Source organism: Herpailurus yagouaroundi, unplaced genomic scaffold (genome assembly GCF_014898765.1).
Source record: "Herpailurus yagouaroundi ecotype Mexico unplaced genomic scaffold, PumYag 77, whole genome shotgun sequence".
Classification (NCBI taxonomy): domain Eukaryota; kingdom Metazoa; phylum Chordata; class Mammalia; order Carnivora; family Felidae; genus Herpailurus; species Herpailurus yagouaroundi.
Window position 1 is genome coordinate 45,884,216 of NW_024412388.1, and position 27,878 is coordinate 45,912,093.

General features: G+C 45.1%; 1 protein-coding gene across 3 annotated transcripts in view; it reads right to left on the reverse strand.

Moving 5' to 3' along the window:
- PLPP3 (phospholipid phosphatase 3) overlaps positions 1 to 17,171 on the reverse strand; it is a 74,889-nt gene extending 57,718 nt beyond the window's left edge. The window contains exon 1 of one of the 3 annotated variants that reach the window (XM_040470371.1): positions 16,958 to 17,171. In XM_040470371.1, coding sequence (XP_040326305.1) covers positions 16,958 to 17,063 — 106 coding nt within the window. In that variant the 5' untranslated portion in view covers positions 17,064 to 17,171. Of the gene's footprint in view, positions 1 to 1,652; positions 1,682 to 16,957 lie in introns of those variants that run through there. The other 2 variants (XM_040470369.1, XM_040470370.1) reach the window with 2 other exon arrangements.
- Positions 17,172 to 27,878: the final 10,707 nt, after the last annotated feature.

Consider the following 27,878-nt stretch of genomic DNA (forward strand, 5'->3'; position numbering starts at 1 on the left):
CTGCTCTCCGGGAGAGTCTGGGGCTCTTTCCCTCTTTACTTTTAAACACCTCTCTGAAACGGACTGCTGCGGCCTCTCTGTTCAGACTCTCGGGTTATCTTAACACAGAGCACTATTCAGGAGCACGCCTAGGTGTAGACTGCCGAAGGGGCAATCCATCTATGGGCAACTGAACTACGATGGCTTCGGTGGTGCTCTCAGCAGGTGGATTTGGGGAGTCAGACACACCTGGGGCTCATCTCCACCTTAACCAAGTCAGTATACCTCACGGTGACGTGAGACGAGTAAGACATTGGGTGCAAAGATGCTTAATTCAATGCCTGGCACACAGAAACGCCCAATAACTGTTGCTATCGGGACTATGGGATGGAGCGCCTTCTGTAACAAGGAGAGAGGTGTTATCCTGGCCCACGAAGAGGGCCACGGTTTACTTTACGTACAGTTGCTGAATATGTACCACGACGGTCACCAAGCCTTTGGCTTTTTGAGGAGACGTGAGTGAGTGAGTGAGTGAGTGAGTGAGTGACAATATAGACAATCAGAAAAAGCACACAGGGTTTGGGGTCGATTCAATTTGCATTTGAACCTTGGATCGGTTTCTTCTTAGTCCTGTGACGTTGGGCAAGCTGCTGAAGTCTGTAAGGCCATCTGTTAGGTGGGGCTAGCTGAGCCACTCCTGAGGGGCGAGTGTGGGGTTGAAACATACAGCATGATGTATAAAGTGCACTCCATTCACAGAGGTGATCGTGATCGCTGACGGTCTTTCCTACAAAACCCATCAGAACCAAGAAAGAGGATTAGGGGAGTCCTTTGTCCCCGAGTGGGAGCTCTTCATTTCCTTTCAAGCAGTCAAGGGCAACAACATATACAGAGTTTTCAAAAACACCAGTTGCCTTTTGGATGTTGGATTATTTCCCGCTAACGGAAAATAACTGGGGATTTTCTCAGCACGGCAGGCTGGTTTGAATGGAATGTCCCTTGGGACTGCCTGGGGCCTTCACTTCATATTGATAGTCTCCACACAGACAGAAACTACTGGTTCACCTTCTCTTCATTCACTTTTTTCCAATCAATATTATTATGCACCCACAATGAACAAAGTACAGATGTGAGGGCAGCTGGGGGTAATCCCGGGTCAAAGCCTTTTTTAAAGCTCATGTGAGGAAGTTAAGAAAAAGAAGAGTGACCTGCTCGAGCGCACCCAGTGCAAAAGGGACTCAGGTATTTATGTATAGCACGACCCCAAAGGTCACTACTTACAGGCTTCAGGGTCAGCCAGGCCTGAATCTAAGGGCCATTTCCACTCCTGCCTCATGGAGAAGGCTGAGCAGGCCCCGTGCAACCTCCTCTACTCAATAGCTTCAACAGGGGCCTTGGATTTCTTGTGAGCATGGCATTCTCAGGACCACGGCCTGGCTGATGACGTCAGCTGGGCACTGTTACGCTGGGTCTGGCCTTCCCTGGGGCCTACTGGGGTGTATATGTGATGTTCACGCCAAACTTGGATGAATCGAGTCATAAGGAAACAGAAAAGCCCAAAGTGTGGGGCAGTCTTTCACACAACTCGCCAGAACCCCTCAATAAATTCAATGTTATAAAAAAAAGAAAGAAGAGAAAAGAATCTGCTGCAGATCGTTGGTCTCCTTTGAGACTGAAGAGGCAGTCATCAAATATGCTGGGTGAAATTTGATTAGATCCTGGATCCAAAACACCTGTAAAAGACATATTGGGCCCATTCTGCCATTTTGAGGATGGCCCACGTATGAGACATTACTGAAAACACGTTACTTTCCTTACCAATAGTATGTATGTGGGGGTGTAGCATGTAGGCATGCGTGTACTCCTAGTTGGCCATAGTCACGCTGAAGAACGAAAAACTAAAAGGGATCTATGAAAAAGAGAAACCAGATAAAAACGGATGACCACTATGTAATATTGATAGGTTTTTCACTCTGAAATGTGATCCAACTGCCAGGGAATCATTGGGATGCCACGGAGCCAAGAGGAACGGAACAATCTGTGCAACAGGTTAAGCAAACACCGCAGAACAATAGAAAGGTTTCACAAAGCATAGTGTACTGTACTTCTCTTCATTTCTAGATAACACGATTACCCAGGTTCCAAGGGTCAAGCAGTTAAATTTAGCAGTTACTAACCATCATCAAACATTGTCTCACACTAATCAAAATCACATCAAGGAAGACATTTTTTTTTTTTCCCACCGTTCATGGCATTCTCAATTCATGAGTAGAAAACAGGATGTGAGGATAATGCACATTTCAGAGTCACAGAAGCCTAGGTTCAAAGCTCCAGTTACTTGACTTGGGACTCGTTTTCCTCGCGTCTAAATGGAAGAGTGTTATGGCTTGAAGTGTCTCCTCCTCCCATCCCCAACATGTGTGGACCTCAGAGTGTGAGACCTTATTTGGAGATGGGGTCTTTACAGAGGTAATTCACAGTGAGGTCATTAGGGTGGATCCCAATCCAACATGACAAGTGACCTAATAAAATGGGATATCTGGACGTAGAGAGGCGCATGGAGAGAGAACGCCAAGGGCCCAGGAAGATCACCATCTTTGGCCAAGGAGAGAGACATGGAACACCTCTTCCCTCACAGCCCTCAGAAGGAACCACCGTGCATCACTTTGATCTTGGACTTCTAGCCGCCAGAGTTGTAAGACAATAGATTTCTGCTGTTTAAGCCACTCAGTGTGTGGTACTTTGTTAATAGAAGCCCTAGCAAACAGGGCCAACAGTACTACCCCAGAGAGAGAATCAATCTGGGGGAGAAGCGGGGAGGAAAGGTACAGGGTTACAGGGTAATCCTTAATTCTGAATAAGGGTAGAGATGAATAACTTTGATTATGGCAATTCTTTGCAACACAGAAAATCATACAAATATATGTACATATATATACCTAAAAAATTAAGAGAAACTCAAATAAAAATGGCTAATGGGATATATGCCCAAATGGTGGTAGAATTTGTGTCAGGTGGTGGATATGAGTGATTTTCTCCCTTTTTCCCAAATTTGGGTGAGTTTAAAACATCAGTGGTGAAAAACAAACTGATAGGTTTAGAAAGAAAGGCTACAGGGGCACCTGGGTGGCTCAGTCAGTTAAGCGTCCGACTTCGGCTCAGGACATTATCTCGCGGTTCACGAGTTCGAGCCCCGCATCAGGCTCTGTGCTCAGAGCCTGGAGCCTGTCTTCAGATTCTGTGTCTCCCTCTCTCTCTGTCCCTCCCCTGCTCATGCTGTTTCTCTCTCTCAAAAATAAATAAAACATAAAAAAAATTTTTTTTAAAAACTTAAAAAAAAAAAGACATTATTTAAAAAAAAGAAAGAAAGGCTATAACATTTATGCTAGTGTAAAAATCACTTCGGTTTATCTGTTTGTTTGTTTTTTTTCAATTTTTACTGAACAATTTATGTATACCAAGCCCTGAGTTAGGCAACAGGAATACAGAAGTAAAAAGAGAAAGTCCCTGCCTCAGATTTCACTCTCAGGGTTCTACATAGACCTATAGCTATTCTCTGTGTCTCTCCCAATATGTATAGGAATATGGTATTTTCTCCAAATCTTAATCCACCATACAAAATGCTCTCATTCAAAGAGGGAAAGAAAGTTGTGTGCGTGGTCCAGATATCTACAAACACATGGGACACTTTTCTTCTAAATGTCATTGTTCAATAAACCAATCAGCTGTTATAATGTCTCTGATTGAGTCCAGTTGTCAAAGTGAATTAAGTCCACCTGAATCAAAGGAGAGAGACATGCTGTCCCTACATCTCATGACCACACCTAACTAGGGTGAGAATAACCTAGCCTGGATGCAGATTCAAAGCCCTGGCACCTCTGAATTCAAGTGTGCTTGACTTTGTTGGTCAAGCGCGTCCGTAAAACTACTAGGGGAGGAACAATACTCGTTAACTGCCACCACATAAATAATGCTACAAGGCAGAGGCTTAGATCTTGACTCTCAGAAGCCTCTTAGCATGGACTACATTACTGACACCCATTTGGGGCACAGAGCACAAATTGTTAAGATCACTAATCTACGAAACACTGTCCCTCCTTGCTCACATCTCTGAGTCCTGCTGCCCTGAAATCTTAGTTTTCCAAATGGGTGACCCAGAGTCGCTGCGCCTCGTCTAGGTGACAGTCCCGGTGGACCCAGGCCCTCCCAGAATCCTGTCTGTTGTCAAAGTTCTGCCAAACCCACTCATTTCCTTTCGTTGTTCCCATTGTTCTATGTCGACCCCCACGCCCCCTGCTCCAACCTTACGAAGCAGTTGGCAGGAAGTGGGTCTTTACTGCTCATGGACGTTTTTGCTTAGTAGGTACTGTTTAGATACATACAAATGAAGAAAAGGAAAACAAAAAAAATGAACGGGCTCTGCCAGAATTTATTTGCTCTTCCGGGAGTTATATCGCTGAGTCTTCTCCATGTTTATAGCCCTTCTCTAACCGAACCGTCCCTGCAGGGCTCCATCTGTTGGTGGGGTTGCTGCTGTTTAGAAAACCTGTGAGGCGACCACTGAAGTCTCACTTCAGGGAAGGTCAAATTTAAAAGCCTGTTGGTTGGGAGAGGGCCACACGTACGTGAACGCGGTGGTGGGTGCTTATGAAGAAAGGCAGTCTCCTAGACTTCCAATCTTCGCGCTCTGGTCAACTCAAGTTTAAGCTCCTTTGTACTGGAATCGTACTCCTTTAACTCAGCTGCATCAACCTGGCGGATGGCAGGTGATCAGAAAATGTTGCACAGATAAGCGGGTGAATCAATGAATTCATGAACGCAGTCACTTTGGGTGGCGAAAGGAAAACTTTTGGTCTCAGGTCAGACATCCTTGCTAGAGTGGTCATGTCTGTGTGTACCTTCACGGATCATTTCCGTCTTCTGCTAAAAGACATACTAGTGTTAAGTCCACACTAGACAGGCTGTGCAGATTAAGCGGACAGAGGAAAGATAACAGCTTCTGAAACCGACTTTCGAGGGTTTTGGAATAAACTCTCACTGTATGGGGAAAGTTTATACTTCCTCCATCGATCCCATAGTCCCTCTCCTCCTCGGCAAGTCCCGGGGCGCTGTTCCAATCCCACACTGCTCTGTGCTGAAGCCAAAGCCCCGTTTCCTGCCTCAAAAGGCCCTTTGTTTGGGCTCTCTTTCCAAATCAGCGTATCCTGAGCTTGAACCCTCTTGCTTTTGAGAACTCCGATGCCTTGGCAGCAGAAGCGTTGGCCAGCAGGTCTGTAGTCCTAACAGCTTTCAAAAACCTCAATGTGAGGGCATGTCTATAGCTAAGAAACTCTGTTTCATGGGAGGGGGGGAGACGGAGTATTATTTTAAGAGTTGCAAAAACAACTTCAAATTGACTCTTTAGTCTTTAATTGCTACCAGAAGACTGAGAACTTCTTGTTCCCTTGTATTTAATTAAGATGATAGTTTTAATCAACTTTAAATGATATTGGTTAATATGCTCAGCTTAATCTCTTGGGCAAGTTTTGCCTCAGAACACTGGAATGCATTAAAGACAAAACCCCAGCGTGCACACTCTCTCCCAACTGGAAAACACCTTCCTTTAGCAAGAGCAGCTGGCAAGGTAGCTATCTGTGCAGCTGCTATAGGATTCTCTGGAAGGGCTCCAAAGCTACTTTTCAAAGATCAGATAAACTACGTCTAATCCACACTTTGTATACTACACATGCTATAAATCCAGGTAGCACTCTTTGACACACTTACTGGTTCTGAAGTTTGCCAATTATCTCCGACAGATAACGGTTTCCAAACAAAAAGTTTCTAGGGGGGCAGGGCAGAGGTAGAGGTCAGTGTGGAATAGGCTGCTGTCTGCCAGGGCATCTTCCAATCCTGGGACAACCTCTGAGATAGGGATGACTGCCCCCATTTTACAGATGAGGAAACTGAGTTTCAGAGAGGTTACAATCCTTTCCTTGGGTTGTAAGCTAGCAAATGGTGGAACCACGATTTGAGCCCAGAACTGTCCCAAGACACATCCTTTTTCCATTGTGCCACACTGTTTTTTTTATAAAGTGTTAACACTTTGGGCAAGTGCTGTACTGGGGGAACTTGTTAGGTCAATCTCTTCATCTCTCTTCTTATGTTGAAATCCTGGGACAGGACTCAGCCATCCAATACGATCAAGACTCCAAAGTAACTAAGCATTGTGTTAGGTGCAGTCTTTAATATTTTATGACCTCAGCAGATCTTAAACACCATCTAGGGGTGCCTGGGTGGCTCAGTCGGTTAAGTGCCCGACTGTCGATTTCAGCTCAGGTCACGATATCACTTTTGTGAGTTCAAGCCCTGTCAATCAGTGGGGTTCAGCGCTGTCAATGTGGAGCCTGCTTGAGATTCTCCCTCTTACTCTGCCCCTCCCCTGCTCTCACTCTCTCTGCCTCTCTCGAAATATATAAATAAATAAACTTGAAGGGAAAAAAAAAAAAAGGCCATCTAATTCAACTGCCCCATTATTTAAGTGAGGAATATTAGACCAAGAGTTCAGGGCTCTGTTTAAGGCTGTTAACTAATGCCACAGCTGGGATGACTTCAGATGAGGTGGACGTAGTGAGGGAGTGGGATGAGCAGAAACCAGCCATCAGAATGGATACGCTTTCCCACATGCAGAGAGGAAGGGGAGGGTGCTTTGAAGAGGGAAGATGTGATCAAAGGCCAGAAGGCAGCCATCTGTGGGGCATGTCTAGGAACCAATGAGAGCAATACGGCTGAATGTGGATGTCAAGGAGAATACCTGTGTATTCAAAATAAGCCTGGTAGGAACTAGAAACTGTTAACAGTAGATGCCTCTGGGGATTAGAATTTTGAGGGATGATGGGTGAGGGGGTTATTTATTCCCTTTTAACATTATCATATTTTTGGAATTTTTTTTTTTTTTAACTGTAAGAATATTTCGCTGTGCTCTGGTATGCTGTGTTAAGGTTTAAAAGGCTTTGTAGATTACTGACACATGGGGTCAGTATCTGATCTGCAAAACGACCAAATCCCTAGTGTGCAGGGATGCTTTAAAATAAAGTACTTACTGGATTTAAACTTGAACCTGCACAAGGTAAGCGTTTTATTTACTCTGGGTTTTACCCATTTTCCAAGATGGTTAACTTTTCTGAGCCTAGTTTTCCCACCCATAAAATAGGGGTGGGCAGGGGAAACCCTTGTGCCCAATGCCTTCTGCATTCTAAGACTTTTCTAAAGGATGGTCATCAGTACAGGTCAGGGCTGTGCCCAATGCCTTCTGCATTCTAAGACTTTTCTAAAGGATGGTCATCAGTACAGGTCAGGGCTGAGAACGAAGAACCACTCTGCTGGTGTAATGCCTTATTTGACAACGGTGCCTAACAGCCTTCTCCCAATTTGCCGTCCAAACAACTGTGATATTACTACCCTCGGTCTCCCCAGACCAATTCTGCTACCCCCGTACAATGTCCGTGTTGAACTTCTAGATTCGTATCTGCCCAGTGTCCACTCCAGAAGACTCATGGGCAGGGACCACATCCAATTCATCATTAGATCCCAACACCTAGCACTTTACCTGGTACATTAAAGATGCTCAAGGAGGGGCGCCTGGGTGGCTTGGTCGGTTAGGCGTCCAACTTCGGTTCAGGTCATGATCTCACGGTCCGTGAGTTCGAGCCCCTCATCGGGCTCTGTGCTGACAGCTCAGAGCCTGGAGCCTGTTTCCGATTCTGTGTCTCCCTCTCTCTGCCCCTCCCCCGTTCATGCTCTGTCTCTCTCTCTGTCTCAAAAATAAATAAACGTTAAAAAAAAAAAAGATGCTCAAGGAATATCTGTTGAAATGACACATCATGACCATTTATTCTAGGGCTTTTAATGATAAAGCTGATTAATATTAATAATGCTAATAATTAACGACACAGTACTAAACATAGTTCATGCTGGATTAAAATTATAGCAAGACAGATTGCATATTAACATAGTCTTTGAGGCAACAGTCATAGAGAAGGAAAGTTACCTGGCCAAGGTGATCCAGTAAAATTAGAAGGTTAGAACAGAAGCCCAGATTTAGATTTCTTTTTCCCAGTTTGGATGTCTTTCCTCCACAGAAGGCCTCCTCTCTCTCTCCATGTAGAATCCTACCTTCACACAGGACCAGATGAGAAAAATCTCTCATTCTAAAAATAGCCCTGGCTTTTGGGGCACTTGGGTGGCTCGGCTGGTTAAGCGTCCGACTTTTGATTTTGGCTCAGGTAATGATCTCAGGGTTGTGAGATCGAGCCCTTCATTGGGCTCTGTGATGACAGCGTGGAGCCTGCTTGGGATTCTCTCTCCCTCTCTCTCTCTCCCTCTCTCTCTCGCTCTCTCTCTCTCTCTCTCTGCCCCTCCCCTGCTTACTTGCTCATGCTCTCTAAAAAATAAAAAATATTTTTTAAAAAAGTAAAGAAATAGTTTAAAAATAGCCCTAGCTTTTAAGGTAAGTTAAACACTTTTTTTTAAAACAGAAGCTGTCGTGGTTAGTACAAATTCAGTCTGTTGACCACAAAACATTGTATGAATGTGAAACTGAACTCAAAATATCTAGCGGCATTTCATTTTGCTACATACTCTCAATTTTCTCAAGTTCATTAGTACTTTATGATGGGCTGTTACAAGTCTAGGAAGCAAAGGGGTTTTTTTTTGTGTTTTTTTCCCATTTCATCACACTGACTGGCAGGAAGTATGTAGTAAGCATACAGTGTTTAGCATTATAATTATACTTAATAATAATGTAGCTATTTATAGAAAGAAGAGATAGTGTGCCAGCGGCTACCTTAGGATTGTGCAAAATGTTACTTTTCTTTTTTGCTTCTTGTCTGTACTTTCTAACATAACTTTTTGCGGACATTTTCTTTAATACAATTTCTTGAGCACCTATTATATGCCAGGAAGTCGTAATCTATTAAGATGGAACTATACAAAAGTGAAAATAAACCAAACGCTCTACCTGAGAAAGATCAACACAAAGTGCTGTGAGGGCCCGAAGAAGGTCTAATTCTGCCCAGAGGAAATAGAGTAAGGCTTCACAGATATTGCACCTGAACTAAATACGGGGAGGTACGTAGCATACAGTGAACAAAGAGAAAGCATGACAGTGGGGAAGCCAGTGAGCAGTCATAGAAGGGAGATGCCCGGGGCCAAGGGCATGGAGAAGGGGAGGAGAGGGGGAAATGGGAAGCAAGGGAATGAGGAACACAAACAGTTGGCTGGGGCCTCACTCCGAAGGGTCCCAAATACGTTTAAAAGTTTATTTTGTAGGGGCACCTGGGTGGCTCAGTGGGTTAAGCGTCCAACTCTTGATTTTGGCTCAGACCACAATCTCACGGCTTCATGGGTTTGGGCCCTGCATCGGGCTCCGCGCTGGTGTTGGGAGAGTTGGGATTCTCACTCTCTCCCTCTCTCTGCCCCTCCCCTACTCATACTGTCTCTCTCTCTCAAAACAAGTTTTAAAAACCTAAAAAAAATAAAATAAAAGGTTACTTTGCTGTCAATAAGAGGTCGTAAAAGTCCTGGTCTGAAGAGAAAGGCCTATGCAATCTGAATTGCTGTTTTAGGACACACTCCTTTATTCTTTTTTTCTTTTGTAATGTTTTTTTTTTTTTATTTATTTTTGAGACAGAGAGAGACAGAGCACGAGCAGGGGAGGGGCAGAGAGAGGGAGACACAGAATCCGAAGCAGGCTCCAGGCTCTGAGCTGTCTGCACAGAGCCCAACATGAGGTTCGAACTCACGAACTGTGACATCATGACCTGAGCCAAAGTCAGAAGCTCAACCGACTGAGCCACCCAGGCGCACCAAGAAATACTCCTTTATTCTTAATGCATATGGAGGGGAGACACTATCACCTTAGAAATAAAACCTCTGAAGAAATGTTTTCAGCCACAAGTATGTGATAGCATGCATCTAAAATGAGATAGAAACAGGGAGAATGGAGAAGAGAGCAAACTCAGAAGATAATATATATACATACATATATATGTATATATACATACACAAATATATACATATACATATATATACGTATACATGTATATACATATACATATATATATGAATACACACACACACATATATCCATTGCATAATACATACATGATTTTACAGCCTAAGGCATTTCCTGTATATTTGTGACACCATACCCTGTGGTCTCAATAGCTCTGACAGGTCAGCAGAAAATGAATTGTCACCCCCACCGTATCATTTCTAAAGTAGTACTGATTTGCCAGGGGACCCCCAACCAATACAGCAAAGCAGGGAAGACAGCCCAGGATCAGCAAGGAGCTGCTTCCTAGACTCCACATTTTAAGTTTTTCATTTAATTATCCACCCAAGACACCTGGCTGTGTTTTCTAGGTCAACTGATTGTGTACCTATCTTCTCATCTTCTCACCTGCCCCTTAAGGGCAGGATCCACCTCTCCAGATTCTTTGTGTCTCTCTCAGCCTTTGTATGTATCTCAATAAACACTGAAGGATAGATAAGATAGACCGGGAGTCCCAGGAATGTTCTCATCTGTAGTTTTCCGACAACAGAGAATGGTCAATAGCCAAGAATGCACTTTCTCACTGGTTTTTGTGTGTGTGTGTGTGTGTGGGTATTTCCCATTCATCACTGGTCCACAGGGGAGGAACAGCCCTTGCTATGACTCCTATGATCCCAAGTGCCTCTTGCCAGCTGCTTTGCTGCTCTGCATGCTAAGTGTGAAGGATCTGTACAAAATGGGTCTGCTCTAAGTCCTATTTAACTTTTCCATGGGTCTGTGTTTGTCAAAGCTTCATGCCAACTCTGTCAGAAAAAGAAACGCCACAAAACTTCTTTTAGGAAAAGGAGAAAAAGACCTACTTTATACACTTGCTCTCATGCTAATCATACCACCATTCAAAACCAGATGAATAGGAAACCTACAATAGCCTGGGAAATACACAGAGCCTGTAACCAAAGTGTAGGCTACTTCCCTCAAAATGTTGCATTTCCCCGGGGTCTTTTTAACTCTTTTGGGCAAGACTGATAAGTAGCAATGACAGAATCTGAAGTCCCCGATCTCTACACAGAAAAGTCCATCCATTTCTGTATGAAATTGGCAAACTATTCTCCTGCCAGGCCCCTGCCCTTCTTTAATGCTCTATGGAGCTGGAGCTAAGAATCTCCTGCGTATTTTCAATAAAAACGGATGCGTGGCATGAGTGACCAGCTCAAAACAGATCCCAGAAAAGCACTTCCCCTGGAATCTTAGTAAACGATCTTTGCTAGTGATTAACTAGTTGAATTATTAATACGTTGTGTCACTACTCACCAGAAGGAGTTGAGACAGGCATTGCTAACTAAGTTCAGAGAAAACTAAAATGAACTCCAACCTGCTCCTTCACAGAGTTATTGTGAAATTCAAGTCAGTTAATAATGCCTGTAAAGCCCCTTGCATTACAGCCTGCCAGATAAGTCTCCAGCAAAATGCATGCCCTTCCCCCTTCCAGCCTGAAGGTTTTGAGTCTAATCTCGACCCTCCAGGAATCTGCAAAGCAACAGGCAAAACTAAAAGGCTCTAAATCCCAAATCACACTTGAACACTTTAGAAGGCCTGATCATTTCATTCTAAAACTTTCTGGCTTGCTTGCTTTCTTCATAAGCTTATTATTGAAAATAGAAGCCAGTGCAATTTCCAATGCTAGTCTTCACTCTTGGAGGAAAGAGCGAAGGTGTTGATTGCTTCTTATCCCCAGGCACTCAACCATTTTCCTATGGCAGGATCCCCAGCAAGCCACTCAACCTCTCCCCAATCAGTTATGGCAGTATCCTCCCCTTCGGCATTACACAATTTGATGAGATACACATCATGCGTGACTATACCAGAAGGGCTCAAAAAATGTTCGTTTCCTAGTCTTTTTCCAATTGACATTTGGAGAAAAATATTCTGAATGTGGGGGTATTTGTGGTTTGTTTTGTTAGCTTTCAGGGTTTAGGTAGCCAGAGATCTATCTAGAATGAGAGAAATTAATTGGGGCAAAACAAAATATTTACGTTCAAATTCTCAGATGCATTTGATGGAACTGTTCAGTGAAAGAGATTATTAATTAATAATAACTGGATTTCACCACCAAGATGAGCGGGACTGCAGACACCAAATTTAAGGCAAAATGTTGATTAAAGGTTTTTCAATCATCAGTGGCCCTAGGGAAATTGAACCAAAGGAGAAAAAAAAAAATGAAGATGGCTTATTTTCCCATGGGATTGAAAGGCCAGTAGTTTGAATGTTTTGACCCAAGAAGCATATTTTAATTTTCCAGCCAGCCCCTGGAAATCATGCATTCACCCAATGCCTATGATACAGATCTTCCAAAGCAATCGTTTACCAGGTAATGAGTGGAGACCATCCCTCCTGCCTACTTATTGGAGTCACTCTCTCCAAAGAGATTTAAGTGAGAAGCCCATCAAACAAAAGACTCGGCTAAGTTGGTAACACCCTTGGCAATATTTTAAAAATCCTAGCCTGCTGAAAGTAGGTACAGCTGTTCAAAAGACAACACTATACATTTCATCAAAATGTCCATCAAGGCCAAGATGACAGCCAAGACCAATGCAATGATGAGAACTAATACATCAGGTCATTCTTCCCTAGAAACCAATGGAGGCCAAATTGACCAAATCAGCTACTGTGGGCAAGTGTCTAATGAAATCCACCGTGCGGCTGACAAGCATGTCTGCAACTTCCTGTTGGTGGTCACCAACTCCACAAAAATGTGGGTCATCTGTGGGGAAGAGGCTATTGGGAGAAGTTCTATTCACCGCATCTAATGAAGGTACTGCACCCACAGCCACTAACCAGAAAAGCGCCAATTTCTCCATGGGACCCAAAGGTTACATCACACCACAAGCACAGCACATCGAGCCCATGGAACGAAAAGGTCACTAACACAACAACCCATTACTGTTGCCTGATGCCGGTGACAAAGGCTTGGTTCCAGCCCCTCTTCCATTTGGGCCGCCTTCCCATGACCTGGTGGTTTCCTCTGCTCTAGATTCACAGAGCGGCTTCTCCATCCAGGAATGCTCAACCTTTTCACCACCAAAGATACCTGCCACTTCCTTCTTGACCCTCTGTGACCTCTGGAAGATGTCCTTATTTACCAAGTAAACTGTATTTTACATCATTTCTCCGCTTTTGTAAAACAAAGCATAGACAGTGCCAATCCCATCTCCGAATGAGAAGAGATAACCAGCAGGACCAGAGTGAGTGGACAAGTGTCCTTACACATTCAAGTCACAGCACAGAACACCAATGCTTTGACTCGTCTAGGCAGAGGCTGACGGTCTGAGTTAGTCCAGTCTAATTGACTGTGGGTAAATGAATGTGCAGTACATGTTAGCTATTTTTGAAGTACAGAAAATAGCATAAGATGCCCCATAATTGCCCCAGTGGAGCTTTACAGGCCCAGAGAACCCCGGGTGAGAATCACAAATATAACTCATGTTGGACAATTCATCATGTGTCACCAATGTGAAGGCCAGCACGGACTAGTACGGACACAGGGGGCTTCAGAAGCACCCGGAGAACAAAAGCAGTAAAGCCTGGTCTTATGGGACAGACTGCTTAGCTCTGACCCCAACACTGACACTCACTTGCCCCATAATCTTTAAGAAGTTATTTTTTAACCTCTCTGAACCTCGGTCCTATAAAATGGAGATATCGGTAATAAGGACTCCACAGGTTCATTGGGAGGATTAAATAAGAGAATGAGGGCACACTGCTTAACCCAGTGAGAGGGACAGAGCTAGTACTTGATAAATGTCAGCAATTAACATTATTTTGGCAGGCCTGAGTCCCAGGCCAGCCCCAACACACATGAGCTGTGTGACCTTGGCCAAATCATTTCCCTTCTCCGCGTTGTAAAACCAGGTCATTGACACCTACCTTATTCTGTTATTGTAGAGATCAAGCGAGACAGCAACTAATGTTCCTATTAATAAAGGTGAGTGTTGGGGCACCTGGGTGGCTCAGTCTTAAGTATGCGACTTTTGGTTTCGGCTCAGGTCATGATCTCATGGTTTGGGAGCTGGAGCCCACATCAGGTTCCATACTGACAGCGTGGAACCTGCTTGGGATTCTCTCTCCCTCTCTCTCTCTCTCTCTCTGCCCCTCCCCCCTCGCTCTGTCTCTCTCTGTCAAAGGTAAATAAACTTTAAAAAATAAACAAAGGTGAGTCTCTTCCTCACCCTTTTGTAATATCTGTGGTTTTTCACGCCCTTACCGTTTCATTTGTAGTACAACTTACAGCATGATACTTAAACTAATTCCTAAAGATTTGTGCTCGGGTCTTACGCTCTTTACCATCTCCGGCACCCAGCACAAGTCCAAAAGACAGGTGGTAATTCTCATTTCTGACATGATCATTATGTACACAGCCACACAACTGGGGGCAGGGGGGAGAGTGAAGGAACAACCTTAGCAGACACGACAGCTCTATTCCACAGCCTTAAAAAGACTGTAAGACAGATCTCAGGAATACTCAGGTCTTAATATTAACATCTGCACTTTTAACTGTTTTCAAGAGGCTCTGAAGATCCAAGTCTTGTTTTCATGTTGCCGAGGCAGGAATCTGCCTGTAACATCCCCGTTTGTGGAAATAGGTTACTCAGCGGGTGAGCGGCCTAGCTGACCACCCGGCATCTTTTTCCTCGGTCCGCTTTATTGTTCTCTGCCCACTCATCTTAAACCCAGGGACAGTAGTAAACTGATTAGAAACTTTGCTTCTTTGTGGAAAATGGCCCTGAGAACAAAGGGACACTATAGTGGTTTCATGAATATGTTAATTCCAAAGGTCTTTGGTAAAACTTTTGTGTTTTCTCCTTACATATTTTAATTAACCTGAAGAAATTTTCCTTAATTTTTTTTTTAATTTATTTTTGAGGGAGAGAGAGAGAGAGAGAGAGAAACAGAATGCGAGAGGGGTAGGGGCAGAGAGAGACGGAGACACAGAATCCGAAGCAGGCTCCAGGCTCCGAGCTGTCAGCACAGAGCCCGACGCGGGGCTCGAACCCGTAAAGTGCGAGATCACGACCTGAGCTGAAGTCGGATGCTTAACCCACTGAGCCCCCCAGGCGGCCCCGATCTTAAGATATTTCTAAAATGGTACAGCCGCTGTGGAAAAGAGTTTGGCAGTTTCCTCAAGAAATTAAACACGGAGTTACCATGGGGTCCAGCAATTCCACTCCTAAGTATACATGCCCAAGAGAATTGAAAACATAGCCACACACAAAGTCTGTACAACGAATGTTCAGAGCAGCATTATTCGTAATAGCCAGGAAGTGCAAATAACCCAGAGGTCTTACTGACTGATAAATGTGGTATGGCCATACAATGGAATATTATTTGGCAACAAAAGTAAATGAAGTATTGATACATGCTGAACAAACATGTTGTTCATATGTGATAAAATATGGATGAACCCTAAAAATATTATCTTGAGTGAAAGAGGCCATTCACAAAGACCACATAGACGATTCCACTTACATGAAACGTCCAGAAGAGGTGAATGCGTTAGACACAAAGAGTTGATAAGTGCTTGCCGTGGGATGGCAGGACCAGGAGGGTAAATGGAGAGTGACCGCTGACAGGTACGGGTTTCTTTTTACAGGATGAAAATGTTCTAAAAATTGAATGTGGTGACAGTTGCCCAAGTCCGTAGGATATACAGAAAGCCAGTGAACTGTACATTTTAAATGGGTGAATTATACAGTACCTGAATTACACCTCAACAACGCCGTTTTAAAGACAGCATTACAATCCAAGAAAAATTGTTTCTCTAAACCAGGAGGATATCCAATGGCCCGTTTATTTTCAGGGGCATTTGAGAAACTAAAAGTTCCGGGAGGCAGGGGTGCAGAGATAACTCACAAGTTCACTGGTCTAGTAAGGTTATGAACATAAAGCATTTTAGTAGTCCTACAAGATGGGTTTCATTGAGTCTTATATAAGCACTGCCTTGAAAGTGTGGAGGGAGGGAGTAACAGCACCACTGTTCGGAGGTTCCCACCAAGGAGATCAGGAACTAGCTGTCTGTCTGTCTGTCTATCTAACTTTCTTTCTTTCTTTCTTTCTTTCTTTCTTTCTTTCTTTCTTTCTATCTACCTACCTGTCTATCTATCTATCTACCTAATTTTTCTCCCTCCCTCCCTTTCTTTCTATTTATTTATTTTGAGAGTGTGTGCCACTGGGGGAGGGGCAGAGAGAGAGAATCCCAAGCAAGCTCTGCGCTATCCTCACAGAGCCCAGAGCACACAGCCCATCAGCGGGCTCGATCTCACAAACTGTGAGAGCGTGACCTGAGCCGAGATGAAAAGTCAGATGCTTAACCAACTGAGCCACCCAGGCGCCCCTCTCTGTCATCTTTCTTACCTTCTCTTCTCTGCCTCCCTAATAACTGGTCCTCACTCTCCAATTTCCCTCTCCTCAGACCCAGTGATCTCCAACACAAATCAGAGTAGATGAATCCTCTCTTAAAAATGGTTCATGAATATGTTAATTCCAAACGTCGTCTATAAAACCTTTAATTTTTTTCCTGACATATTTCAACTAATGTTACGCTATTTCTAAAACATGCTGCAGCCGCCATGGAAAAACAATTTGGCAGTTCCCCAAAAAGTTAAACATGGAGTTACCATATGACCCAGCAATTCCACGCCTAGGTATATATGGTGTTTGGTTTCTATATGACATTTTCCATAATAAAAAGGAAAACGAAAACAAAAATAAAATTTCATTTGCTCGGCTGGTCCTCCAAAATAAAGTTCAAGTTCCTCGGCTGCCTGCCTTTCACAGCCCCCCCTTTATAATCTGGCTCCAAGCTATCTCTCTAGCCTCATCCACAACATTCTCCCTCCCACACACAATACAAACACACAATGCTGTGCTTACACCCCAGCCTCGCATACGCACCCTTCCCGGATGTATGTTCCTGTTTCCACGGCTCAGCACCTGCTGGTCCCTTTGCTGGCTCGCCGTCTCCTCTTTCCGGGCATGTAAGCCAGGATTTCTCTTGCATGACCCAGCTCCAGTCGCTCAGGCAAACTTCCCCACTCTTCACTTCTCTGCTAGAGCCCCTCCTCTATCACTCCACATCAGCGACACTTAGTGTGCACAAGTATGCAAGTCTGTTTCTCACTCCCCAGCCTGAGGAATTCTTAAAGGTCAAGACACCCCGAGGGACCCAGCATATAGTAGGTGTTCAAGGAACATCCGTGGAAGACAAGACCCCTACTCGAAAGACAGGTACCAACCTAGACTTAATTAAACAGGCTCTCTAGAAATTATACCGACTGATACCACAAACTAATTTGGGGGCCAGATATAAAGAAACCATCAATGAGAACGGCTTCCTTCGTGTCAATATAATTATGTGCATTATGTGCTTTGGGTGCACATAAACAGGAACCAAAGCATACTGCTTATTATGACAAGGCGCTTATACTGATTTGCATTTCTCTGCAAAACTCTCGAGGCATATAATTTTGTTAATTTGTGACAAACCTCAAAAACACACTTACCACCAATATTCTGATTGCAACATATACTTTCAAGGAACACAGAGATCAACAAGTTCCTTTCAAAAGTTTCCAACTGGATCTCATGTGTGTTGTTTGGTTTGCTTTTAAATTGGGGGGACTTTAATGCACATTCTAATTTATAAATCTGGATCTAAAGGAAGGAGAGTTCCACAAGGATGTTGGAGAACCTGACCCAGCTTTCTTTTGAATGTTGGCACCAGTAATTAGTGCATGACCCTGAGGAAATTATTTAATCTGAGAGCCTCTGTTTCCTCCTCAGTCACATGAGAATATTTTCTACCTCAAGAAGCTTTTAAAAAGCAAAAACTTCGCAAACTTGGTTTTCTTTTTCTTCCCTCCTGATACAGCGTTTGAAAAAGTGGGCGCCTGTTCAAACTCCAATCAGTCAGCAGTGATCTTTGGTAATGAGCACTTTCCAGAACAAGTGCTGGTTTGAAGAAAAATGGTATCGAAAAGCTGCCTTGTCCTTCAAATTTGCCTCACGTGTCTCTGGCCTCACTCAACTACTACCTGCCGATTTAGATTACAAGTTAACCCATTTGCCTTGTTCTTCCTTTGACACCAGCAAGGGAAAAAAGAGAAGTTCTGGAGAACTGGACCTCACGAACGATGCTGATTTCAAACTCACAGCCACACAACACAGGAAAAATGGCATAAAAGGCAAGACACTGGTTGGAGGCCCTGCTCCTCCATGATGGCCAGGCGATCACCACCCAGTTCAGGCCTCGGGCTCCTCTTATCAGATCAAGGGCCCAGATGAGGACACAGTGACAAGGATGACAACAGCCGCCACCACCTGCTGAGCGTCCCGCACCAGGCACTATGCCTGGCAGAGTCTCACAACCCTACAACACACGTACCATCCCACCGACAAAGGAGAAAATGGAGGCCTCGCACACAGGCAGTGACTTTCCTTTTTTTTTTATAATTTTTTTTTAACGTTTATTCATTTTTGAGAGACAGAGCATGAGCCGGCAAGGGGCAGAGAGAGGGAGAGGCAGAATCTGAAACAGGCTCCAGGCTCTGAGCTGTCAGCACAGAGCCCGACGCGGGGCTCGAACCCACGGACTGTGAGATCATGACCTGAGCCGAAGTCGGACACTCAACCGACTGAGCCACCCAGGTGCCCCTCAGTGACTTTCCTGAGAGTACAAAGCCAGTACTAGCAGGCAAGCTCTCATCTGTCTGACTCTAAAGTCTGTGCCTCCCTCTCCGACCTCCCGACCAAGAGCCCTGTGTTTCTGGCTGAAATTAAAAAAAAAAAAAAAAAGACCTTGATATTGTTGATCATCATGCCTCCAAGCCCCTTCCAAATTCTAAAGATTCCATGAATCTAAGGCAGTGGAGAACTGTTCCTACAGAAAGGCTCATTCAACACACTCTGAGCTGTTTTGCCATTAATTATATACAGCTAGCTCTTCACTGCCCAACGTGATCCTTCAGGTTTCTATTTATGTCCGAGGCACCTGGGTGGCTCAGTCGGTTAAGCGTCCAACTTCAGCTCAGGTCATGATCTCGCAGTTCGTGAGTTCGAGCCCCGCGTCGGGCTCTGCTGACAGCTCAGAGCCTGGAGCCTGCTTTGGATTGTATGTCTCCCTCTCTCTCTCTCTGTTCCTCCCCCACTTTCTCTCTCTCTCTCTCTCAAAAATAAACAAACATAAAAGTTAAAAAAAAAAAAAAGACTCCTACGTATGTCCTATATTGGGTCCCGTAGAACTTAACAGTACATATCCGGACTCAGTAAAACTGAAACGAAATAGAATGAACTAGAAAAAAGCAAGTCTTCGCTGCATTAATTGCATTGAAAAGTGGGCAGCGAGACAGACAGATGGGAGAGGCCAAGAGCTCTGGAAAACTGCATGACTAAGGACCGCTAGGCGCCCGTGTTTCCTCATCTGAGCTGCAGTTTCCTCATCTAGGAAAGGAATCTGGTACCGACCCCACACGGTCGGCCTGCATAATCAATCTGATAATTAGCACGGCTGGTCCCCCACTTCCTCAAGAAGTACAGAGTGCCCTGGACGACAGGTATTTTGAAAACTGTCAATCATGGCTGTTCTTTTGAGTCAGATTTTTCCCTGGGCTGGCAGAAGACACGGAGAAGAGGTGACCCCCTGAGACATACCATTTGTCCAAACTCTCTCCCACCTTTCCTAAGGTGTGTTTGTCTTTCTCTCCAGATGATGCGGCCGTGTCCCTTGCAAAGGGCAAGAAAGCAGCCATCAGACATTACTGAGGTTCCCGTATTGTGACTTTCCCACAGGGGATCAGAAAACCTGCCCCCGCTTTTCTTCCGCTAATGGAAAACATTTGTGTTCCCTCTGCCTGGTTTTTTCTTAGGATTCTCTTCCCACTTTTTTCCCCCTAGCATATTTTTCAGGCAATTCTGCTGCCAAAAAATGCAAGGATTTCATAGCACCACTGGGGAGTAAGAACACGAGGAAAGAAAGGGAAATACTACTATTACCAGGAGTAATAATAGCAACACAATACCTGGTAGTGATAGAGTGCTTTTTAACTTCCCAAAGTGCTTTCAGATTCATGACCTCATCCGAGTTTCACCGGACAAGGGGGTCACTAGGCTTCTTGCTTATTTTCCAGATGAGGAAAGTGAAGCCTGGAAAGGTTAAACAATTTTTGCCCAAGTCACACGCAGATCTGAGTGAATCCAAAGCCGGTATTGTTTCTACAATACTTTGCCAGGCTAACTTTGATCCTCTGAAGGCTCTATTCAAGAACCTCATTTCTTCATTTCGCTTGTCACTCATACACAAACTTCAAGATCTCAAAAGAAAATATTTACAAAGTTAACACCTCATGTTTCCAAAGTGGTCACTGGGCTGGCAACTTCCACTGAGCAGAACTCAGTTTAGGACCCGGAAAATAAATAAAAAATCCCGGCCTCTCGGCAATCAGAAGACATCACACCTAGTCCCTGCACTAAAAATCACAGACCTTCAGGCCCGCACGCAGAGGTAGTTTTTCCTTTTGAAAGAATTCTAACAAGCTTCATGATCTTTGCTGAAAGACAGGTGTGCTGGCCACCAACGAAAAATCTACAGACGACCTAACAACGTGAAAACTGGCAGAACAATCGGTCCGGGGACAAAAGGCCCAGCACATAACCAATTGCCCTGAAGACACAGCTGTTGAACAACATAGTTAATATCCGACTGGCTTGATGAGAATCACCAGAAGCTTTTATAAAAAAACAGGACCCCAGGTCCTGGCCCAAAGCCTGCCGAATCTGAATCTCCTGAGAAGGAGGCTGAGAATCTCCATTTCACATCAGATGGGTTTCCTTACTAGGTGAGTTTGTGACATACTGATATAGTAGGCATCCCCCAAATAAGTCATTACCCCTCATATAATGTGCGCTGGTTGAATTGACACACTGGGTAGGGTGTCTCCAGAAATAGAACTGCCCACACAGGGAAGAGGTCCTCGACTACAATCTCATTAGCATCATGCTGTGACCAACTGGGCTTGCCAGCCCAAACAACTGCACAGGAAGGGGAAAGAAAAAATCCAAAATTGACAGGAAATCAAAGGGGCTAAAAGTGGAAAAGGCCACCAACTCTGGCTTTAACAGCCTCCCACAAAGACAGCTAAACCCCCCTGGTGTCTTGGGAAGAAAGAGCTAAGGGAAAACAAAAACAGCACAAAAAGACCCTGGCCGTTCGGACAATTAGGGAAACCGAGGTTTTCAACCATTCTGGAAAAGTCATCATGGCTTACCTATGAAATGGAGGTTCCCTTCTTTTTTTTTCCTTTTAATGTTTGTTTATATTTGAGACAGAGAGAGACGGAGCGTGAATGGGGGAGGGGCAGAGAGAGGGGGAGACAGAGAATCGGAAGCAGGCTCCAGGCTCTGAGCCATCAGCTCAGGGCCCCGACGCAGGGCTCGAACTCACGGACCTCGAGATCGTGACCTGAGCTGAAGCCGGACGCTTCACCGACTGAGCCACCCAGGCCCCCCTGGAGGTTCCCTTCTTTATTTCAACCCACGCAGGATGCCTGGCTGGACAGTTCACCAGTGGATTAATGAAAACCTGTTTCTACATTCTGTGGTTCACATGGTAGATAGATTAAGCTATCAAAACGTATTGAGTTATTAAAAACACATAGTGACTACAATAAAAGAGCAATAAAAAAAAGGGAAAAGTCACCTGTTGTGATGGTATGCTTGTGACTACAGCCGACTCTTGAACAACACAGATTTGAACTGCATGGGTCCACTTAGAGATTTTTCTTTTTTTTTAACGTTTTATTTTATTTTTGAGACAGAGACAGACAGAGCATGAATGGGGGAGGGTCAAAGAGAGAGGAAGACACAGAATCCGAAACAGGCTCCAGGCTCTGAGCAGTCAGCACAGAGCCTGACGCGGGGCTCGAACTCACAGACAGTGAGATCGTGACCTGAGCCGAAGTCGGACGCTCAACTGACTGAGCCACCCAGGCGCCCCCAGAGATTTTTTTTTTAATACAGTACAGTACTACAAATCTATCTTTTCTTTCTTAAGATTTTCCTAATAACATTTCCTTTTCTCTAGCTCACTTCATCGTAACAACCCAGTATATAATACCTATAACGTACAAAATACGTGGTAGTTGATGTTCATGTTTACCAGTAAGGCTTCCGGTCAACAGAAGGCCCTTAAAGTTTTGGGGAAGTCAAAAGTCATACGCACTGCTCAAGGGTCAGCTGTACTATACATTTCAGGAGGCAGGTTAAGGGACACATCTGGCCAAGGAAAAATCTAGCTAGTTTGTCAGCATATTGGGTTAACTTTAGTAATGGTGCTTACTTTTCCTTCCAGAAAGAATACCAATATTACCTTATGGTCAGCATTCATTCTTTGGTAAAAAAAGATGACACTTCAGTTGATGGTAAATGGTCCAACAGAAGGTTTCTACATCGCAGTATCTACCAGCACAGAATCATAAAACTGTTAGTGCTGCAAGAGATCTGAGAAGATGATCTAGTCCCTTCCTTTTGTTGTGATAATGAAGAAACCCAGGCCCAGCGAAGTCAAGTGACTTTCTCCACAGTTACATAGTGACCTAGTGGCAGTCTGAGGCCAGAACCCCTATTTCTAGGCTCATCACTGTTGTGACTCACTGAGATAATGGACAATGAAGAGTTAAGCAGAGTGCACCCATGAGGGTAGATATTCCACAAATGTGTCACTCCTCTCTACTAGAAATCCGTCACAGAATGTTGCAAGGCAGCTTTACACATTAGAGATAATCCCGCCCAACCAGTCATTTTACTACTGGGGGAAAAAAAAAACAAAACAAAACCCTGAGATCCACAGAACACCAACTTGTCCACAACCACACAACTGGATGGTAGCTTTGGCCACCCTGGAACTGGAAGCTTTCTGGCTCCAAGTCTCCTGTTCTCTTCACTACACCACACTGCCTCTCTTCCACAGTTAAAAGTGGGTAGTTTAATAATAACACAAGATAGTGTTATGTAGCCCATATATGGAACCAGTTCTAGGATTTTACCTCCACTGTTTAAGTGAAAATCAAGAAACATCCAAGAACATTCTGGAATCACTAAATTACCCAGCATAGTTGCTGAGTGTCCAGATTCTAGATTTTTACCCGCTTGAGCTTCTTTCTCTTTGCTTCGTGATACTACACCCATCGACTGCATTTCCTGGCGGGGAAGGGCACAGGAGTCCAGCCTTCCGGGCTAAATCTGACCAAGCACCTGCTTCTTCAAACACCTCCCACCCCCTACCCTAAGTTCAACTTACCTACCTTCGGGTATCAAAAGCCAAATGAGGACAGTTGGGTTTTTTGTTTGGTTGTTTTTTTGGTTTTTTTTTGTTTTTTTTTGAACAAACAACTTTCTCTAAAGAGAGCTCAGGGTACGCTGTTGTTGAGCAGTTGGCTCAAGAATTCTGCTCAGTTTTAGGGTCCACTTTCTCAGCTACAGTTTAGCGTCCCGATGAATGGGAATCATCTGTCTTCAACTTACTGGGCAAACGTGACATTCTCCTATTTGAAATGAAGCTTTCTGGTCTTCACCATACTATTCTTACGGAGTATTTCGTGGTCTCATCTACTTATTATTCTGAGACACAATGTATGAAGACAACCACAAAACCTTCATCCAGGGCTCAGGTATAAATCCCATTTATACCTGGCATTTGCCCAAGTCTTAAGAGAGGACAAAAAACTTTCACATCCAGTATTTCTTCTGATCCTTGCAGCAACGTAACGAAGTGGCCAGGCTGACCACTGTTTTGCAGATTAGCTAACTGCGCTCGAAGGATGAAGGGCCTTGAACAAAGCCCACGCATAAAAAGCTGGACCTGTCTCAAACTGCCTAGACCTCAAAGTGCATGTGTTGGAAGGAGGCACTCAGTAAATACCTGGGATGAGGGACAGGAAAGAGGGAAAGCAGGGGCATAGAAGCTCCTCATGGATTTACCAAATCTCTGCCTTTTGCTACAGCCACGGACTGCTGGTGTTCCTTCTTTGGAACTGCAGTCGCACAGAGTAAAAAGGTGCCCTCGAAAATCTGTGAACTACTTAGACTCACAACCAGCCCCAAATCAAAACAATGCTATGGGGCCACAAAACCGTATCACTAATTAGAAGAGTTCAATCACGTTTATCCACTTGCTTTGGTGCAAATGGGCAACTGGGAAATGTAGAGAGGGAGGACTTTGTGCGAACGGTTTCGGAATTTTCTGGTAAGAATCTCAGTTTGAGGGGCGCCTGGATGGCTCAGTCAGTTAAGCATCTGACTCTTCATTTCAGCTCAGGTCATGATGGATCTCAAAGTCCACTGAGATCGAGCCCCACGCAGGGCTCTGCACTAAGTGTGGAATCTCCTTGGGATTCTCTCTCTCTCTCTCTCTCTCTCTCTCTCTCTCTCTCTCTCTCTGTCTCTCCCTCGCTCACACACACTCTCTAAATAAATAAATAAACATTTTTTTAAAAAAACCTGAGTTTGAGGGGCGCCTGGGTGGCTCAGTCGGTTAAGCGTCCGACTTCAGCTCAGGTCATGATCTCGCGGTCCGTGGGCTCCAGCCCCACGTCGGGCTCTGTGCTGACAGCTCAGAGCCTGAAGCCTGCTTCAGATTCTGTGTCTCCCTCTCTCTCTGCCCCTCCCCCGTGCATGCTCTGTCTCTCTCTGTCTCAAAAATAAAAATAAACGTTAAAAAAAAATTAAAAAAATAAAAACCTGAGCTTGAAAAGGAGAGTGACTCCAGTCCTGCTCACTGAGAATTAGTCCTCAACCCATATTGACTTCAGTGAGAACCTCAGTCCTTCCCTTCTCTGACACGCTGGTTTTCTCACCTAAGAAATGGAGGTGATCTCTCCACAAAGGTTCCAGCAAAGAGGAGATACATTTATATTAAGAAGAAGTGAACAGGGCTTCGAAGGACAGTGGATGCTCCTCCCTTCTTGCCTGGGAAGGTCCTCTGCCACTCTCATGTCCCCTGCTACACCAGAACCCATGCACAAAACACAGGAGGCGGTACATGTTACATAATTGAAAGGAAAACAAAACCAATTTCGGAAAGACTACCACACAAAGATTCTTAACTGCGTTTACAAAAGCAATTAGTTGGCAAAGACAGCCGTTCAATGGGAGGTAAACCCCCTTTGGTGTCCTCAGACACCAGATTCTTCGGGCCTTCAAGCCAAGAGTGGACTTTTGTTTTGTTTTGTTTTGTTTTTCACTAAGAATTTAGCGTTCCAGGAAGGTATGAGAAACGAGTTCAACCACTAGCATATTTCCACTCACATAACACTTATGTAGCACATCAGCTTTTATTTTTTCCAGATACAAGGAGATGAAGCTTGCTATGTATTCCTGTGAGAGAATAAACAGAAAACTATGCTTCTCTTTTTTAATATATTAGTGCCCTGTAATCCAGACCATATGATCAATAAACTATATAAAAATTAAATCATACTGACAGTCTGAGGCAAAACGTGAACCAAGTAGAAACAATGTTTTAGGACCGTTGTGTAGGGGATATTAAAATCACATGCTGGTTATTAACTTTCTTTTGGAAGTCAAAGAGTTCTCCTGCATAGGTTTCTCAAGTGCTTACCTTATGGCTTTTCCTATTAATGAAAGGTGTTAGGCATTAAGTTGGTGATGATGTATTTTGGTCTATGCATAGGGGAGACACTGATAATAAGTCACTTTGAAAAGGACTTTGTTGACATAGTTTTAATGGCACGGCATATACCCTTAAAATAGATAGCTACATGCCTCATAATAAAATGCAGGGTCCGGCTATCACCTTTTTGAGGTAAACAAAATCATTTATTCAACCAGACCTGCAGTGAGTCAACATAATAGCAAAGTAGAGAATATTAGCTTCTGGGGGGGGGGGGGACACAGGGAGAGTTGGGGCAGATGACCTAAAATGCACAATCATACACATCACTCGCACCTTCCACGCACAAGAGTGTCCCTGGCTAAACCATAGCTGATAGTTGGGTCTTCTTGCAAATTCCTTCACACTTCTGTTCCCTTTACTGAGAATGCATCGTCTCTTGGGGACGGCCTTCTGAAATCAGCAGAGTGGAAGGGGGGAGGAGAACAATGAAACTGTTCAAAGGCTGTCAGGCATGTTCTACCTTTGTTTTCCTAATCACAAAGTGGGAGGCAGGAGGGTACCAGGCACAGACCGTCTGGGAAGAGTTTACCTTACCGCCAACAACACGCACCAGTAAACACTGGGAAGCCCCAGACAAGTTTACAGCAAACAGCTTCAATGTGTTTAGTGTTTTCCTTGTACTCCCCCAGGACCAGGGAGGGCCTTTTAAAAATTCAATAGCTTGGCAGCAGACTTGAAATACTAATCTTCCCACTGTGCAGGATAATAAGCCCGCGGCCCTCAGGAAGGTAGGCCCCCCAGTGACAATTCCTTTACATAGCATCTTAACGTTCAGTTTCTAGCAAGACGTGCCAAGGGGATTTGTGCCTCTCTTCCCTTCCACAGAGCAGTTTTATTGGACAGCTGTCTCTCTGGGCCCAAAGGGGACCATTCTTATGTTTTCATAACCCTAAGGGTTCCATCTTTCTTTGACTCCCAAACTTACTACGGACAGTCAAGCCAAGGACAGATGGACGTCGGTAAGGACCTCGCTGCAGAAAGAGTCAGCAAACACAAAGAGAAGTGTACCTCCAGCCCACTAAGTCTCTGGTTTGCACAATGTGCACGGACAAATCCATTTCAAAGGGGACTTAAGTCTCCGTGCCGGAGTTCTATTTTAAGGGAACTGAACTGGGAACACAGATGTTTCTTCAGTTAGCAGAGTTGGCAGAACAGCTCCTGGACCAAATCCGAGTTCTTAATGCAGGAAGGGGCCTTAGGAGAGCATCTAATTCAACCCACTCACTCCACTGACGAGGAAACTGAGGCCAATGAGGCAGTGGGGTGGCACACCCAGCAAGTGGCAGTGTTCTGATGACAAGTCCTGCGCGCTTTCCATTACGCCATGAAGCGCTTTAAAAAAAAAAAAAAAAAAATTCTACTCTGACATCAACCTTGGAACTCCTGTAGATTCATGTCAATAGCTTTCTCCTGCCTCCTACCAAGTTCATAAATCCTCCTCGCTCCCCGCTCCATTCTTTAACGCCCACCGCTCTTCCGGCGGGGGCCTCTAACTAGTGGGGAAAACAGCAAAGGGCCATCGCCTCAACTTTCTGGGACTGCCGTTAACCGTGGTGCCACAACATGAACTCGAGCCTGGCTTGCCTGCCCCGTGCCTCGGTCTTCCTAATCGGTGCAACGGGGTTCCTCACCCATCCCGCACCGAGTCAGGGCGAGGGCCGGTTGAAGCCAGGGCCGCGACACCGCCCACCCCTGGCACACAGTAGGCGCCCAACAAGTTGCAGCGGAACGGGCGCCCGCATCAAGGCCCCGGGGCGCACCTTCCTGCCCCCCCCGGGGGGCGCGCGGGGAAAGGCCAGCCCGAGAGCCGCCGGGCCGCGGCGGCGCGAGCGGAAGGGTTGGGTGTTTACACACATTCAGCGAGGAGGCAGCGCGGCTGCAGGCAGGGGCCCGGCGCCCCCTGAGATCCATTTTACTCGGACGCGGGGCCACGGGCTCGGCGCGGGCTCCGGGTCACGGTTCCGCCCACGGCCCTGCGTCAGGAGGCCGACCCCGCACCTTCCGCGGGACCCTGCCTGCGCCCCCAGCCGGAGGCGGCTTGTAAGGGGCCGCGGGCTCCGGTGGCCCGGGGAGCCTGAGCGCGCCCCCACGCCCGCTTCCAGGCCGGGAAGCCGGCGGCCCGGGGAAGAG